This window comes from Dipodomys ordii, unplaced genomic scaffold (genome assembly GCF_000151885.1).
Source record: "Dipodomys ordii isolate 6190 unplaced genomic scaffold, Dord_2.0 Scaffold32, whole genome shotgun sequence".
NCBI lineage: Eukaryota > Metazoa > Chordata > Mammalia > Rodentia > Heteromyidae > Dipodomys > Dipodomys ordii.
Genome location: NW_012267248.1, coordinates 3,138,376 through 3,153,703, shown reverse-complemented (window position 1 = coordinate 3,153,703; position 15,328 = coordinate 3,138,376). Strand labels below are relative to the sequence as shown.

Sequence of the window (15,328 nt, the reverse complement as noted above, 5' to 3'; positions counted from 1 at the left end):
TTCATGGAATGAAAAAAATGCATCTGATCCCCCTCCTCTTAACAACCTAACCCACCCTTGATTGTTCAGGTAAAGACTGACCAATAAAGCAGATACATTGTAATCTTGCTCAACTGGCCATACCACCGGTTACTGTAAACACTGCCTTTTGCACACCAAATTCGTGTGCCAATTCAAAACAAAATGATAGGATAGTTTGAACAACTAGTGTAAGACAGAGTGTAACTCCATTGGCCACCTGCGTGTGGCCTAACATGACTATGCAATCCTTTGTGTGTGTTGGGAACCCATTGGTCATCTGCCAGGCTTGACTGCATGGATTTTGCCTTTAAAAACCCTAGCTTGTGGGTTGTTTGGGGTCGCAGTTTCAGCTCCTGGGTCTGTGCTGCATCCCTGGCTGGGGTCAGCTATCCACTTCCCTGATAAAGTCATCTTTTTACACGAGGCTGCCTCTGACTCTTTTCCCCATAACAATAGTACATCTGAACATCTGCAGATTTTGGTATACACAGGGTTCCTGGGTCTCCCACACAGCAAGGGACAACTATATCTGCTGCTACCACATGGTATTATACTAACATATACTGTGTGCTGCTAACCTGTCATGTTGTTTGTGTGTGTGCGCACGCACGTGCGTGCACACACGTGCGTGCGAATATATTCCTCTTCTTTCAGAAGGCACACACGTTGCTTCCAGTCATTATGATTTATCATCAAGGTCAAATTTCCCACTAGGCATCTCAAGTACAGTGATTACTAAAAGATGAGCTGTTAATTCACTTGCCCTTTGACAAGACCAGGGTTGTCTCATCCAGTAGGCCATGTTATTTCCACTGCCTAGCAAGCTGGACTTGATAAGTAGGGTCTAAAAAACCTATGCTTCACCTGGTCCTGGGACACACTCACCAGCTCCCAATGGTTGAATCCAACACTAGTGTAGGAACTGATATGATTCTTTCTATTCCTCCACCTCATTTGTTGTTACATTTCTACGTGTTTACATTGTATTCCAATCAGTCTCACCTCCTCTATCACTCAATTCAATTTCAACAGAGTTGACTGCTCCATTTTCATAGTTACAAACAATCTATTTTGAGGGTATTCTAGTCCCCTCAACTGTAATATGTTTTACATATAGAATACAGTTTCATATTGTTATGCAGTTGAGAATAGAGAAGCCACATTTTGAAACATTGACTCTGGAGTCTTTATTAGAGTCCTGGTGGCTTGCAGATGGACTCCTGTCCCAAAGATCTGCAGCCCTACGAATACCCTTTATACTAGCAGAAAATTGAGCCATGAGATCTGGAGAGGAAAAGAAAAACAGACAAACAATACCAACAAACCAGATCAGCTCCAATGGAGTGCTGTTGTGGGACACCATGGTGACTGGAGAAGAGCCAGGAGACAGGAGATAGGACATGAAGACAGGTGGCATGGTATAATGGTGCCTCAGCTGTTCTGGACCTAGATAAGGTCAGGGGGGAGGGTCACAAGGAGCTTGAGAGTTCATGACCCAAGACTAGCAAATCCAGTAACTTATTGCCCAAGTCCTTGCCCCTGCCTCCCCTGATTCAGGCATGCTTCTCACCTGGGAAATGGGATTTCCCTGAGGCTTAACAACACAATTCATTTACATATCCTCTTTGGTTCTAAACTACACAGTTGATCTGCACTTCAAAGAATGGTTGGTCTCATCTCTAGGCCTTGGAAGCTGGGTGAATAGCTCCTATCACCTGGTTAGGTACCAGGATGGCTGTGGAAAGGAGGTGACTTACTTAGACCTAGTCTTTCCCTTACTTCAATCAATATCAGTGGATCTTAAGAAGGCCTGCATGGACTGCCTTCCTGCAAAGCTGTTCTATCTCACAGAACCTTTTTTTTTTTTTTTTTGGTTGTGGGGCTTGAACTCTGGGCCTGGGTGCTGTCCCTCAGCTCTTCAGCTCAAGGTGAGCACTCTACCACTTGAGTCAGAGCACCACTTCTGATTTTCTGAGTGGTTTACTGGAGATAAGAGTCTCACAGACTTTCCTGCCTGGGCTGGCTTTGAACTGCGATCCTCAGAGTTCAGCCTCTTGAATAGCTAGGGTTACAGGTATGAGCCACCATCGCCTGGTGCTCAGACCCTTTTCATAGAGAGAGATTTCTCCAGGTGGTGAAGGACAGGTCCATTTGGAGCAGCAATCTGAAGACACTGTTCTGATGGCCTTAATAGATGAGCTTCCTTATCATAAAGTTAGGGGAGGATGTGGAAGGAGCAGCAAGTGGCCTCCAGGGATAGAAACAACTTTAGTGAACAACCTGCCGGGAAACAAGAGCATCGACCTGTCCCTTGCTGGGTCTGGATCTTGTTGAGAAGGGGAACTAACAAGGCACCTTGAGCTCCAGATGACAGTGCAGCTGTGTCAAGTGCAGATCAGAGGACCCACCATGCCTGCCCACACTTGATCCTGTAAGTGACACTAGGAAATGATTGTGGGAAATGACTGGGTTTGTGGTAAGTTGTTACACATTAATAGAAAACTAGCACTGTTGTAGTTGCAGATTCATGGGTCCTAGTGAAGCAGGATAATTTATGGAAACTGAGGCCTGGTCTAGGCAACTCAGAAATGTGGTATCTAGAAACTTAGAAATGCTATCTTTACTTCAAAGAGAGGAAATTGATGCATTCTTTCCTAAGGGATGCATTTCTCACCCAAGAATTCATGACTGCCTGACAGGATGCCCCAAAATGCAGATAGCAGGGTGTCTCCTTGTATCAAGGATAAGGATCTATTTTATGGCCAGATGCATTCTTACTTGGAAACTCAAGAGAATAATACCAGGTGTAGTTAAAGCAAAGACAAAAGTGCCTAGCTTTGCAAACCTTAAAGCCAGACCCACTGCCTTTATCCTATAAATACCCAACAGCTCAAGGAGCTGGGTGTCTTTCTGGATGTCTCCTTTGTGTGTCTATACCTGTGTCTGTGTCTTTGTGTCCCTTTAAGAGCACCCACACTCTGCTAGAGTATGTACCCTGCCCTTCTGTATGTCTGCTTTTTTGTCTGTTTGTCTGTAACCTTGCTTGTTTACTTAATAAAGCTCTGCCAAGTTTTCTTACCATTGTGACTAGTCCAGAAATTCTTATTCTGCAAAGTCAAGGACCCTAAGTGAAGAGTTCCTATATTTAAAGGGAAGTTTCACTAAACGTCACCACTGTCAGGTGACAATAGCCTTAGGAAAGCTTTGCAGAGAATGCTGATTCTGCCTTGATTACCTCTCTAAATGGCTTGAATCACCCACTTCTAAGTAGCCTCTAAGGAAGGTTGACACAAATCTTCCCTAGATGGAAAAGTTCTGCTGGTACCTGAACTTGTACCTGAGTCTGTCCATAAAAAGGTCTGCTTTTGTTGTGCTTGAGTGCCTCCACCCAAAGCAAGTGACTTTTGTCTTTAAAAGCTTTGTGTAATCTCTGTTCAGGGTGCAGATCTTTGCGATGGGAGTCCATCTGTAGATGCTGGCCTTTTTCATAAGGACTCCTGATTCAATCTCTCAAAATGTGGCTTCTCTGTTTTCTCACCATACAACAATTTTAGTGGCAAATGAAAAGATGGTCTAGGTCTAAAAATGTCACAAGATGGTCATAGCCAATATAGCAAGGAGGAGAGGAATGGCGTTCAGAGGAAAGAAAGTCCAATGGGGCATCAAGTTCAGGAGAATGCTGGGGTCAGCAGGACTCAACCAGGGATGAGGGTGGGAACAAATGGGCGCCTGAGAAGCTCACACTGATGAGTGGATGATGGTTGGGGAACTTAAGTCACACATGAATCTTAAGTTACATATGGGCCAATCACTGCTTCTTCCCAGCATCAGCCTTGGCTCCCATGAGTTCAAGGGGAAGGGGATAGAAAGGTATCTACTAGAGTGAGTAGAAGAAAATGGGTGTGTAGGGGTGGTGTCACAGATTTTGTGGAAGTCCTCAGAACTGGAGAGGGTACAGAGAGGTCTAGCCTTCTGACTGATGGCTGTATCTTGTCAGCTGCTTTTTGCTGGTGTCTGTGCTGGGCCTTCAGAGTCCCTCTAGTAGATTCCCCTAGGCAACTGAACCCTTGACAGCAGTGACTTCTCAGACGACCACAACCCTCATCCTAGGGAGCCTGGGAGTCTCCAGTATGAAAAGGCAGGAATGGAAGGGCAGATGGGTCAGGAGGGGAAGAAAGGAAAGGATAGGACAGAGAATTGTGTGTTGTTCTGGCCAGTTCCCTGATAGTTACTCAGTGGCTTTCACAGCCATCCCTCTAGTGCCTACAGCACTGGGTAGAGAGGACTCCAGCTCATAAGCACCATGGTTTCTCCGCTGAGAGAGGCTGTCTGAATTAAGATATTGTTGACTCCTCGTTCTGGAGGGAGTACTGGGCCCAGGGAGAGGGGATTCGCCTTCAGGAGCCACTTACCAGTCAGTCCACCTTGGTGAGGTAAATAGTGTTAGCCAGGCCTTAGGTGCTCTCAAAAAAAAAAAAAAAAAAAGGAAACCAACCATTTTCATCAGTTCTTTGGTCTTATTTCTAATTGTGGTTCAAGTTTCTGGGTCTGTGCATTGGTAACATCAGTCACCCTCTAGCAAAGACTTTGTTTAATCTTATTTTTCAATAAGGTGCCTGTTTTCTTCCTCAATCTGGTGATCAGAGAGCTTAGATTCCATCTTTAGTAAGTGCTCTGAGGTTCCCGGCAGGCTTTTTTGTTTTCCTTCCTAGCTTTCTCCTATTTCTCTTGTCTCTAAACCTCCCACTGGGTAAGAAAGAAACTGAGGTGCTTGTGAATTGAACAGCACTTCAAGCTAGTAGTATGGGAGTGTCTTGAACTGAGTTTTCACTCCAGCTCCCAAGATGGAAAGATATGGGGAGGGCAGGAATGAGTGGAGCAAAAGGAGGAATGGTTTCCAGGCTGAGGAAAGAGAGAACATGAGTTGTACAGATGGATCTGACAGGGTAGGAGAAAAGGTGTCACCAAAAGTCTCAGCTATGGGTATCTCCATCCAGGGCAGAGAGTAGGGTACCCAGTACTGGGCGAAGGAAGGGGAAGGAAGAAAGGGAAGAACTGAAGTCCTGGTGACCAGACTTTCACAACTGATGTTGATGAAGCCGTGGGCCTCTTCCCTGGTCTGCTTGCTTGGAGGAGGTTGGACATGATTTCTCCACCCCATACTGACCCAGGATTGGATTGCAAGTGAAATAGGAAATAGGACCAAATGAAGTAGGGCAGGATTTTGATTGACACTGCATCTCAGCTCACCAAAGATGGCAGGGTGGACTCCTTCTTCCAGAATATGATCTTCCGTAACTCTGCTCAGTGGTCATTTCTTTATTTAAGTCAAGCTGTTCGATTCAGTGATTTAATCGTGTTTATTTCATCCCTCTGATATTCTAATTCTCTTCTCAAGATTGTGGAAGAAATCAATCGAGAGTTTTTGTAGCTCTCACAATGAATAGCAGCAGTTCTTTGCAACAACTGTCAGGGAAACCTGAAGACTTTTCTTTGGTGTTTTACTTTTCTCTCTAATACTCCTTAAAAATCTTCGTAGCTAATGTATGATTTGAGATCATAGAGTGGAACTGCACATAATTCTTAAAAAAATTTCCTATACATTTATTAGTACACATCAATAGTACAAAGGTTTCAGTCTGACATTTCTGTACATGCATAGAATATTTTAATCATATTCACCCCCTCTATCAATCACTTTTTTTTTTGTCGGTTGTGGGGCTTGAACTTTGGGCCTGGGAGCTGTCTCTCAGCTCTTCAGCTTAAGGCAAGACTGCATATAATTCTTAACAATAATGAATGACATAGCATTTGATATTGAAGTTAACTGATCCTATAATTGTAGGAAGAACTACAGTTGACAAACAAAATTTTCTAGCAGATGTCAGGATTTTATTGGGCAAAAATAAGAAATTTGTTTATTTTACATTCTCCGAAAAATTTCTCCAACAAAACCCAAGATATTGGCGGGGAATGTGGCTTAGTGGTAGAGTGCTTGCCTAGCATGCATGAAGCCCTGGGTTCAATTCCTCAGTATCACATAAACAGAAAAAAGCTGGAAGTGGCGCTGTGGCTCAAGTGGTAGAGTGCTAGCCTGGAGCAAAAGAAGCTCAGGGACAGTGCCCAAGCCCTGAGTTCAAGCCCTAGGACTTCCAGAAAAAAAAAAGAAAGAAATTGAGTGAATAGATATCTGAAGTTCATGGCATGAGCTGAAAAAAAAGTATAGTAAGTATAGTAAGCCTGCCTAATTTGTGATTGATTACACATTATTTTAAGGAAATGCACTCAACAAAAATGAAAAACATGACAAAGTCAAATAGAAATGATAAAAAAAAATTCCCTTAAGAATCATAGTTGTGGGATTGGCTATGTTTCCCTGCCTTAACTTTTGTGAAAATCTCCTTCACAAAAAAACAAAAGACACCCAAAGAGCAAGATAAAAATTAATGTGCTTAATTGAGATGACAATGTGATATAATGAAAAAGCAAAAGTTCAGCAGGAAAAATGAGCCAAACATCAGCGGTATAGATCTACACCTTTAAGCATCATGAATATTGTGTGTGGTATTTTCTCCATGAAGTTCTTCTTGGAGCCATACACTTGAGCTAGCAAGGTTCTACTAGACCTCTTCATTTCAAGACTCAATTAGTTTCTGTCTTCTTTTTAAAAAATTGGTCTGCATCATTAAAAGATTTTTCTTATACTTTTCCTGAAAGTAGGTTGCTAGCTGTAGACTTCTCGTTCTCCAGCTCCAAAATGTATGAGATATGTCTGAAGACACAGAATGTTCCGTGGAAAGAATTCTGAACATTATGGGCAGCATGATTCTCAGTGGGTTAGCTACTAAGAAAGGAAGGTGATTCATGTTACCAAAGCCCCTCCAGGGGTAATTTTAGTTGACCTGTATCAAGCAATTCAGAAGGTCTCTTCTAGAACAATGATAAAGTGCCCATGCCAGCTTTCCCACTGTGGCCCTCTTATTGCCTTCCCTCATCAGCCACTTCTGGAGCATCTGGTAGACTTTTTCTCTTAGTCCATCTCGCTCATAGTCATGGTCAATTTCATCAATCTGAGACTCAGCAAAGCCCAGAATCCGGGCACAGGTTTTCCACTGCTTTCCCAAGTGGGCCCTGACTGGGTTCAGGTGTTCATCAGTCAGACTTCTAGTATCATCTGCCAAATGGAAAAGAGAAAGCAGCTATGAGCCACCCAACAATCTACTTTCCTGGATTGTGGAAAAACCAAAGTAAAGGGAAGAACATTAGGAGGTAATGAAGCAGATAACCGCTAAATATGGAGTTCTTATGGGATGATACTTGACCTGCCTGCTAGCCTGTAAGAAGTCTGTGTGTGACTTAACCCATGGTACCCCTTCCTCCTGGCAGGTACAACTGAACCTAGATGATGGCATTTTTTGTGATTAAAACCTCTCAGAAGCTACTATGTTGTGTTCTCTACAGTTTGTTTAACACCTCTTTTTTTTTTTGGTACCAGTATTAGGAAACAGTATTAAGCTCAAGATTACTGTTTTGCCATTTGTGTTACAGTCCCACTTATGGTTTTGTGGTGATAAATGAGAGGTAAGATTCCCATGGACTTTCTTGCCTAGCTGGTTTCAAATCAAGAGTCTCCCATCCCAGCCTTCTAAGAAGCTAGGATTACAGACATAAGCTACAGTAACCCCTCTGATGTGAACCTGAGGAAGCTATTTCTCCCAAGTCTGAATAATAACACTTATGCTGATGAAAGCTGAATGCCTTTCTAGAACTTCCTATGTGCCAGGTAGTGTTCTAAGACTTAATACACAGTGACTTAATTTTAGCAGTGAAGTCATAAAATTCTGGGATTTCCCCCCATATTAGATTTTCCCCATATTTGTAATAATAAATTACAAAGGGATTATAAAAAGAAATTGAGGAAAGACGGAATAGATTTCAGTGAGAAAGTTATCACAAGAAAATATTTAACATTCCATTATATTCCCCTGAACAAGCAAGTTTAGCCTGCCAGATGTTGGATTGGTTATTTATTTATTTGCAGTGCTTAAGATTAAGTCTGAGCACTGTGCATGCCAGCCCAGTATTCTACTACTGATTTACCCCCCAGCCCAAAACTGGGTCCTTAAAAAAGCATCTTACCAAAGATCCCTTGGTACTTGGAATCTAATTCTTCTTTATAGTCAGTACCTGTGCTGTCTAGAAATTTTGAACTCACGCCACCAATCTCCATATAATTAGAGTTTCCAATCTGAATGCCAGTGCTGTTGAATATTGTATATTTTATGGACTCATCTGAATAGAGAGAAAGATAGAGGTAAGTCAATAAGATCAAACCAAGAGAAAAATTGTAGAACTTTATTCCACATATTAAAGTGAAATGAGTGAATAAATTATCTCCTTTAAAATGTGGCTACTTTACTTCACACTATTAAGATGGCTACTAGAATAAAAGTAGTGTTGGCAAAAATGTGGAGAAAACAGATTCTTATACATAGTTGAGTGTAAGATGGTGCAAGCATAGGGGGAAACTGGAATTTTCCAAACAGTAAAAATTAGATTACCATGTAATTTTGTAATTGTCTCTGTATTTACCCTAAAAAACTTGAATGAGAATATACTTCTACACCTAGAAGCATTATTCACAATAGCCAAAAGGTAGAAGCAACCAATGCCTGTCAACAGAACCTTTTTTTTTTTTTTTTGGTTGGTCGTGGGGCCCGAACTCTGGGCCTGGGCGCTGTCCCTCAGCTCTTCAGCTCAAGGCTAGCGCTCTACCACTTGAGCCACAGTGCCACTTCTGGCTTTTTCCCCCTGCTTATGTGGTGCTGAGGAATTGAACCCAGGGCCTCATGCACGCAAGCCAAGCACTCTACCACTAAGCTACCTTCCCAGCCCCAGAACTTTTTTTTTTTTTTTTGAGACAGAAACTCCAGCTCAATAGCAAGCCTTGCCCTTCTCAGTGCTGGGACTACAGGTGTGTGCCATCATACCTCCCCTATACCAGAATCTTACTCAGTCTGAGAAAGTAAGTTTTGATACCTCTTGAACCCAGAAGACATTGGCTAGGTGAATTATTAAAGGACAAACACTCTGATTCCACTCACATTAAGATACTTAGATCAGAGACAGAAACTAGAATGGTGGTTAACTGAGACTAGGGAAAAGAGTGATGGGGATTTAGTGCTTAATGGGGGAAGAACTTCAGTTTGGGAGGATGAAATGTTCTTGATATAGACAGTGACCTTGCACAACCATATGAATGTTCTCTATGTCTACACAACTCAAAAAGTTAACATGGTAAATTTTTGTTATAAGTATTCTACTAGAATTAAAAAATAATGTGAATTAAGTACTGGTGGCTCACACCTGGAATCCAAGCTACTCAGGAGGCTGAGATGTGAGGGTCACTGTTTGAAGTCAGCAAAGGTAGAAAAAGTTTGTGAGACTCTCATCTCCAATTAACCACCAAAAACTAGAAGTGGAGGTATGGCTCAAGTGGTAGTATCCCTGAGTGGAAAAATCTAAGCAAGATTGCCAGGCCCTGAGTGCAAGCCCTGCTACTGGCACAAGACATAAATTAAAAAAAATATGGCCTAGCATGGCTACCCATATCACCACTATGAAGACTGAAGCTAGAGGTTCTTGAGTTCAAGTTAAGCTTGGGCTATGTACTGATTAAGTCTCAAAAAGAAACGAACAAACAAAAATTCAGCTGCTACTAAGTCAGGAAAGAGGTGGACCAAGCAATTAAGGCTTGGCTGACTTAAGTGACTGCTAAGTGCCCTTACACTTTGTACAACCGACTCAACCTCTCAGGTCCATATTCAAAACTAGCCACAGTTCCCTGCTAATCTTTTGCCATTTTCTTCTACCATCTCCTCCCTCTCTCCAGGTTAAAGGCTGGGGGCCACTAACTTTTGCACAGATCCATCATAGGGTAGTCCTCCTTTGTATCAACTGTTCCCTCGGCCTGATCTGCTAGTGTCAGCTATGAGTTCCCAACAGAGGACCAGGTGAAATCACTGTCCTTCCTTGAGCCTGCACTGAAATCTGAATCCTAGACTCATTCCTCTGCCCTCAGCTGCTGTGCATCAGTCAGGTCCATGCCTTCCCCACCAGTGTGTGAGTCCTAGGTGGGCAAACACCATGCCCATTTATTTCCTAGTCCTCGTGGGAGCTTAGGGCTCACTGTAGGCTATGTACCCAGTGCCACTCATGCAGCAGTGGAGGTGTCCAATGTGTTGCACTAAAGATCATTTAGCAAATTTCTGAGGGGTACAGAGGAATGAAACAGTTTTGAGGAGAATGAAATTTAGTGAATCAGCTCAGGAGGCACCTCTGGCTCTCAAGTCCAGCCCAGTGGGAACAGATGCCACAGTGCCTGTGTTCATTTTTCTCAATGAAGCCAAGGAAACTAGTGCTCTACTGACATGGGGTGTATGATGTACACACCCGGAGGCTGAATGCCATTTTGGGTGATCCATGGAGCTACGATTTCTCTCTGAAAAAACGCTGGCTGCAGTCTCTAGAGTGTTGTCTGCTCTAAAGGCTTCAACTTCTGTAAGTGATCTTCATGAATAACAGCTACAATGAGAGCATCAGCTATCATTTATTGAACTGCCTTACCAGCTTGATCCTCCCAGCTAGCTCACTGTCCAAGGCTTGTGCTGACTGTTAATGAATAGGCTATGTTAATCACTGGCTCATCGGAGGTTAAGTCCAGACAGCACCTTGACTCAGTGCAATTTACCCCAGTATTTTACCCTGTACTTCTCCACTCCATCACGAAGCCAGTGAATTTAATTAGTGTTATATAAAATAATGGGTTTCATTATAATTTTACAATCATATTCATATTTACTTCAGCTACTTCCTTGTCCTCCTTCCCATGAATCTCTACTGCTAGTCATCTTCTACATGTTCCCCGCCCCCCTTTTTTTTTGTTGGTCGTGGGCCTGGGCGCTGTCCCTGAGCTCCTCAGCCCAAGGCTAGCACTCTACCGCTTGAGCCGCAGAGCCACTTCCAACTTTTTCTGCTTATGTGGTGCTGAGGAATCAAACCCAGGGCCTCAAGCATGCAAGGCAAGCACTCTACCACTGAGCCACCTTCCCAGCCACTCATGTCCTTTTTTTAGTAAAGAAACAAAACAAATGCCCATGGGATAAAACATGAAATATTTGTCTTATTTTAGTTAATATAGTGATCTCCTATACAATCCATTTCCTGAAAGTGGCTTAATTTTGTTCTTCCTTATGGCTGACTAATAATCCATTGTTTATATAACATAGTTTCTTTATCCATTCATCTAGGCTAATTTTGTAACTTAACTATTGTAAATATTGTCTGCTGACTCTGATTCCTTTGAATATATATTCAGCAGTGGTATAGGCAGGATCTTAACCTTTTATTTTTTGCTGTACTCATTTCTATAGTGGCTGGATTAAGTTAACTTTCCACCAAGAATGTGTAAGAGTTCTCTTGTCTCCTGCATCATTGTTAACTTTTGTTGTTTGTTTTCTTGATTGTTATTCTGACTGGGTGAAATAGAATTTCAAGTAGAAATTTTTTTTTTTTTGCCAGTCCTGGAGCTTGAACTGAGGGCCTTGGGTGCTGCTCAGCATTTTGTCCTCAAGGCTAGCATTCTACCACCTGAGACACATTTCCATTTTCCACTTTTTGGTGGCTAATTGGAGATAAGAGTGTCACTGTCAGCCGGGCGCTGGTGGTTCACGTCTGTAATCCTAGCTACTCAGGAAGCTGAGATCTGAGGATCGCGGTTCAAAGCCAGCCCGGGCAGGAAAGACCGTGAGACTCCTATCTTCAATAAACCACCAGAAAACCAGAAGTCGCGCTGTAGTTCAAGTGGTAGAGCGCTCGCCTTGAGCTGAAGAGCTGAGGGACAGTGCCCAGGCCCAGAGTTCAAGCCCCACGACTGACCAAAAAAAAAAAGAGTGTCACTGTCTTGCCTGAGCTGGCTTTCAACTGTGATCCTCTTATGTCATGCTCCTGAGTAGCTAGGATTACAGGTGTGAGCCACTGGTACCCTGTTCAATGTAGTTTTGATTTGCATTTCATGCTTAAGAATAATATGAACATGGGAGGGTTTTCTCTCTTCTAGTGTTTCTTTCAATTTCTTCAGTGTTTCATAATCTTTATTGCAGAGGGCTTTTACTGCCTTTAGTTAAGTTTATTCCTAGGTATTTAATATTTTAGAGGCTACTGTGAATGTGATTGGTTTTCCAGATTTTTTATTAACATATTTGATATTGGCATGTAGAAAATCTATTGATTTTTATATGTTGCACTTCCTTCTACTTTGCTCAAAGTGTTATCAGGTATTGCTCTTTAAGAATAAGATCATATGTATTCAAATAGGAGATGATTTGACTTGTTCATTTTCTATTTTTGTCTCTTTTTATTTCTCTCTTTGGCCTTGTAACTAGTTAAGATTTGATGCACTATACTGACTAAGGTGGGAAATAATGAAAACATCTGTCTCATTCCTGATTTTAGAGGAAATAGTTATAGTTCTTCCCCACTGAGTATGAGGTTGGTTATAGGTTTGTTGTAAGTAGCCTTAATTATGTTAAAGTATGATTCTTCATTTCTAGTTTCTTCAAGGCTTTTATTGTGAAGGGATGCAGAATTATGTCATGATCATGTAAACTTTTTGTTTTTGTTTTTGTCAGTCCTGGGGCTTGAACTCTGGGCTTGGGCACTGTCTCTCAGCTCTTCAGCTCAAGGCTAGCACTCTACCACTTGAGCCATAGCACCACTCTCGGTTTTCTGAGTGGTTTATTGGAGATAGAGTCTCATGGACTTTCCTGCTCCAGCTGGCTTTGAACCATGATCCTCAGATCTCAACCTTCAGAGCAGCTAGGATTACAGGCGTGAGACACTGGCACCTGACATAATCTTTGTCTTTAATCCTACCATATGTTATGTTTGTTGATTTGCAATTTATTGAACCATTATTGCTTCCCTGCAATGAAACCAGTTTGTTATGAGGTATCATTGTTTTGTTTTGTTGAATTTGGTTTTATTGAGGATTTCTGTACCTATGTTCATCTTTTTTGTTGTATTGTTATTTATTTAGAATCAAGGTAACACTGGCATTTTAAGGATGACTTTGCATTTATTTCTTATCTATTTTAAGGAATAGTTTTAAGGGTGTTAATGTCTGTTCTTCTTTAAATTTTGGTCAAATTCAGCAGTGAATCCATTCTGTCTTGGGCTCTTCTTTGTTGGGAGACATTTTAGAACTATTTCTATCTCATTGCTATCTATCTATCTATCTATCTATCTATCTATCTATCTATCTATCTATCTATATCTATCTATCTATCTCTTCTTGGTCCAGTTTTGGTTGATCACAGGTAACTAGAAATGGAACCATTTCTTTTAGGTTTTCTGAAGTACTGGATTGCAAGTTTTCAAAACGTTTCCTAATGATTCACTATATCTTATTGTACCTTTGTGTTCTTCAGAGTAGCCTCCTTTGAATATCTCACTTTTAATCTTTTTTTTATAATTTGGATTTTCTCTTTCTTTTGATTAGTTGAATTAAGGGTTTGTCAATTTTATTTATCTTTCCAAAGAACCTTGATTTTTTGCACTGTTCTTTTAGTCCCTATTTCATTAAATTCCACCTTGATCTTTATTATTACTTTTCATTTATGAATTTTGGGCTTGGCTTGTTCTTATTTTTCTAAGACCTTTAAGTGCAATTTTCAAATGTAGGCAATCAGAGCTGTAAACTTTTCTTTTGCCTTTGCTGTATCATCAAGGTTGTAGTAAGTTGTAGTTTAGTTTTCACTGATTCACAGGAAAACACACAAAAAGTTGTGGAATGAAGAAACTAATGTAGAACTAGAAACACAGAAGAGCTTCATTATGTTAACCTTTCACTGGAACATTTTCATTTATAATTGAGGGCAATGAATGGTAGGCAGGCAAAATAATTTACACAGAATGATGTAGATAGCAACTGTTATCCACAGGATTAGCACTCACATCCCCTAACTCCTGAGTGTGAGCTATTTTTTTCTAACCTAATTTGAACAGTTCACTGAATAAAAAAAGAAAGATCTTGGGAGCTATTGTAATCAAAATAAAGAAACAGTTATTTTCATTTTGTTTTTTACTACTGAGACATACCCTACTTATTTGGCTGGCAAACTAGAAAACCTACATTTGGAGCAGAATTAGACCTAACTGATGAAAGCAAAATCAAGTAGAAGAATGATCAGTTAGATTTGCAGGGAGAAACTCGACTAATTCCTTTGCATGATTATCCTTAGTATACAAACACATGTAACTTCTCTAATGACTGTGGACTAAAGACTTCCTTCCCCTACTACAAATATCTCAAAATCATGAAGTAGACAGACCCATTCTTGTACCCATGTTATTGGCACAATCAACATCAGAGGATCAGGGAGAGCTAACAGAGATTTCTGGCATCTAAGTAGCTTGAGTTACTCAAAAGTGGGATTAAAAAGTATGATGCATTAAACACTGATCTGTGCTCTTTCCACACATCAGGATTTAAACTCTCAGATTTTTTTGTTAATTGACATCTCTAGTGCCTAGAAAATTACCTGGCAGAAACCATGAAGTGCTCTAGAAATTTGTGTCACCAAATTAATCATGAATGAATAAACTGATGGAGACACTCATGAAATATTTTAGCAGCAGACACAAAGGAAACTAAAGGACATCTCACACAGGTGATTATCCTGCTTAATGCCTAATCTAATGTTTTGCATCCCTTAAATCCTATAATAAATGCTGCAGGAGAAATCCAGAATGTTTCCACAGAAGGTTTTGGACAATTTTCTATTTTGAAACAAAATCTGAGAAGCTTTATGGTTTTGTTCTTGCTCATTTTTGCATTGCTGGAGATTGTACTCAGGACCTCACCCAGACGGTGTGCCACTGACCCATACCCAAGCCCGGAAAGATATATGGTCATCAATGCTTTTTCTACCTATTCTCACTTCAGGATTCCAAGGCACCAATAGCTATGGTTAATGGAAGTTAATCAGAAATTAAGGTGGTGTTATTAAATGTTATTTGGTAAGAATGCTGGCTATTAAATTATTAGTAACTACTATCACCTAGTTTTGACATCAAATGATAGAAGTATGCAAATTGAAATAAAATTTATTTTTCTCATCACAAATGGTATTCTAGAGCCTATGGAGATAAGAAATAAAAAGTATGTGAGACTGGGCTGGGAAGATGGCTCGGTGGTAGAGCGCTTGCCTTGCATGCCTGAGGCCCTGGGTTTGATTCCTCAGCACCA

General features: G+C 41.1%; 1 protein-coding gene across 4 annotated transcripts in view; it reads right to left on the bottom strand.

Moving 5' to 3' along the window:
- Positions 1-6,452: 6,452 nt before the first annotated feature.
- Positions 6,453-15,328, bottom strand: part of Ripk1 (receptor (TNFRSF)-interacting serine-threonine kinase 1) — a 42,062-nt gene continuing 33,186 nt past the window's right edge. For all 4 annotated transcript variants that reach the window (XM_013016724.1, XM_013016725.1, XM_013016723.1 and 1 more), the window contains 2 exons: positions 8,161-8,313; positions 6,453-7,195 (listed from right to left, as the gene is read on the bottom strand). In XM_013016724.1, the coding sequence (XP_012872178.1) occupies positions 6,915-7,195; positions 8,161-8,313 (434 nt within the window). In that variant the 3' untranslated portion in view covers positions 6,453-6,914. The remainder of the gene's footprint in view (positions 7,196-8,160; positions 8,314-15,328) is intronic.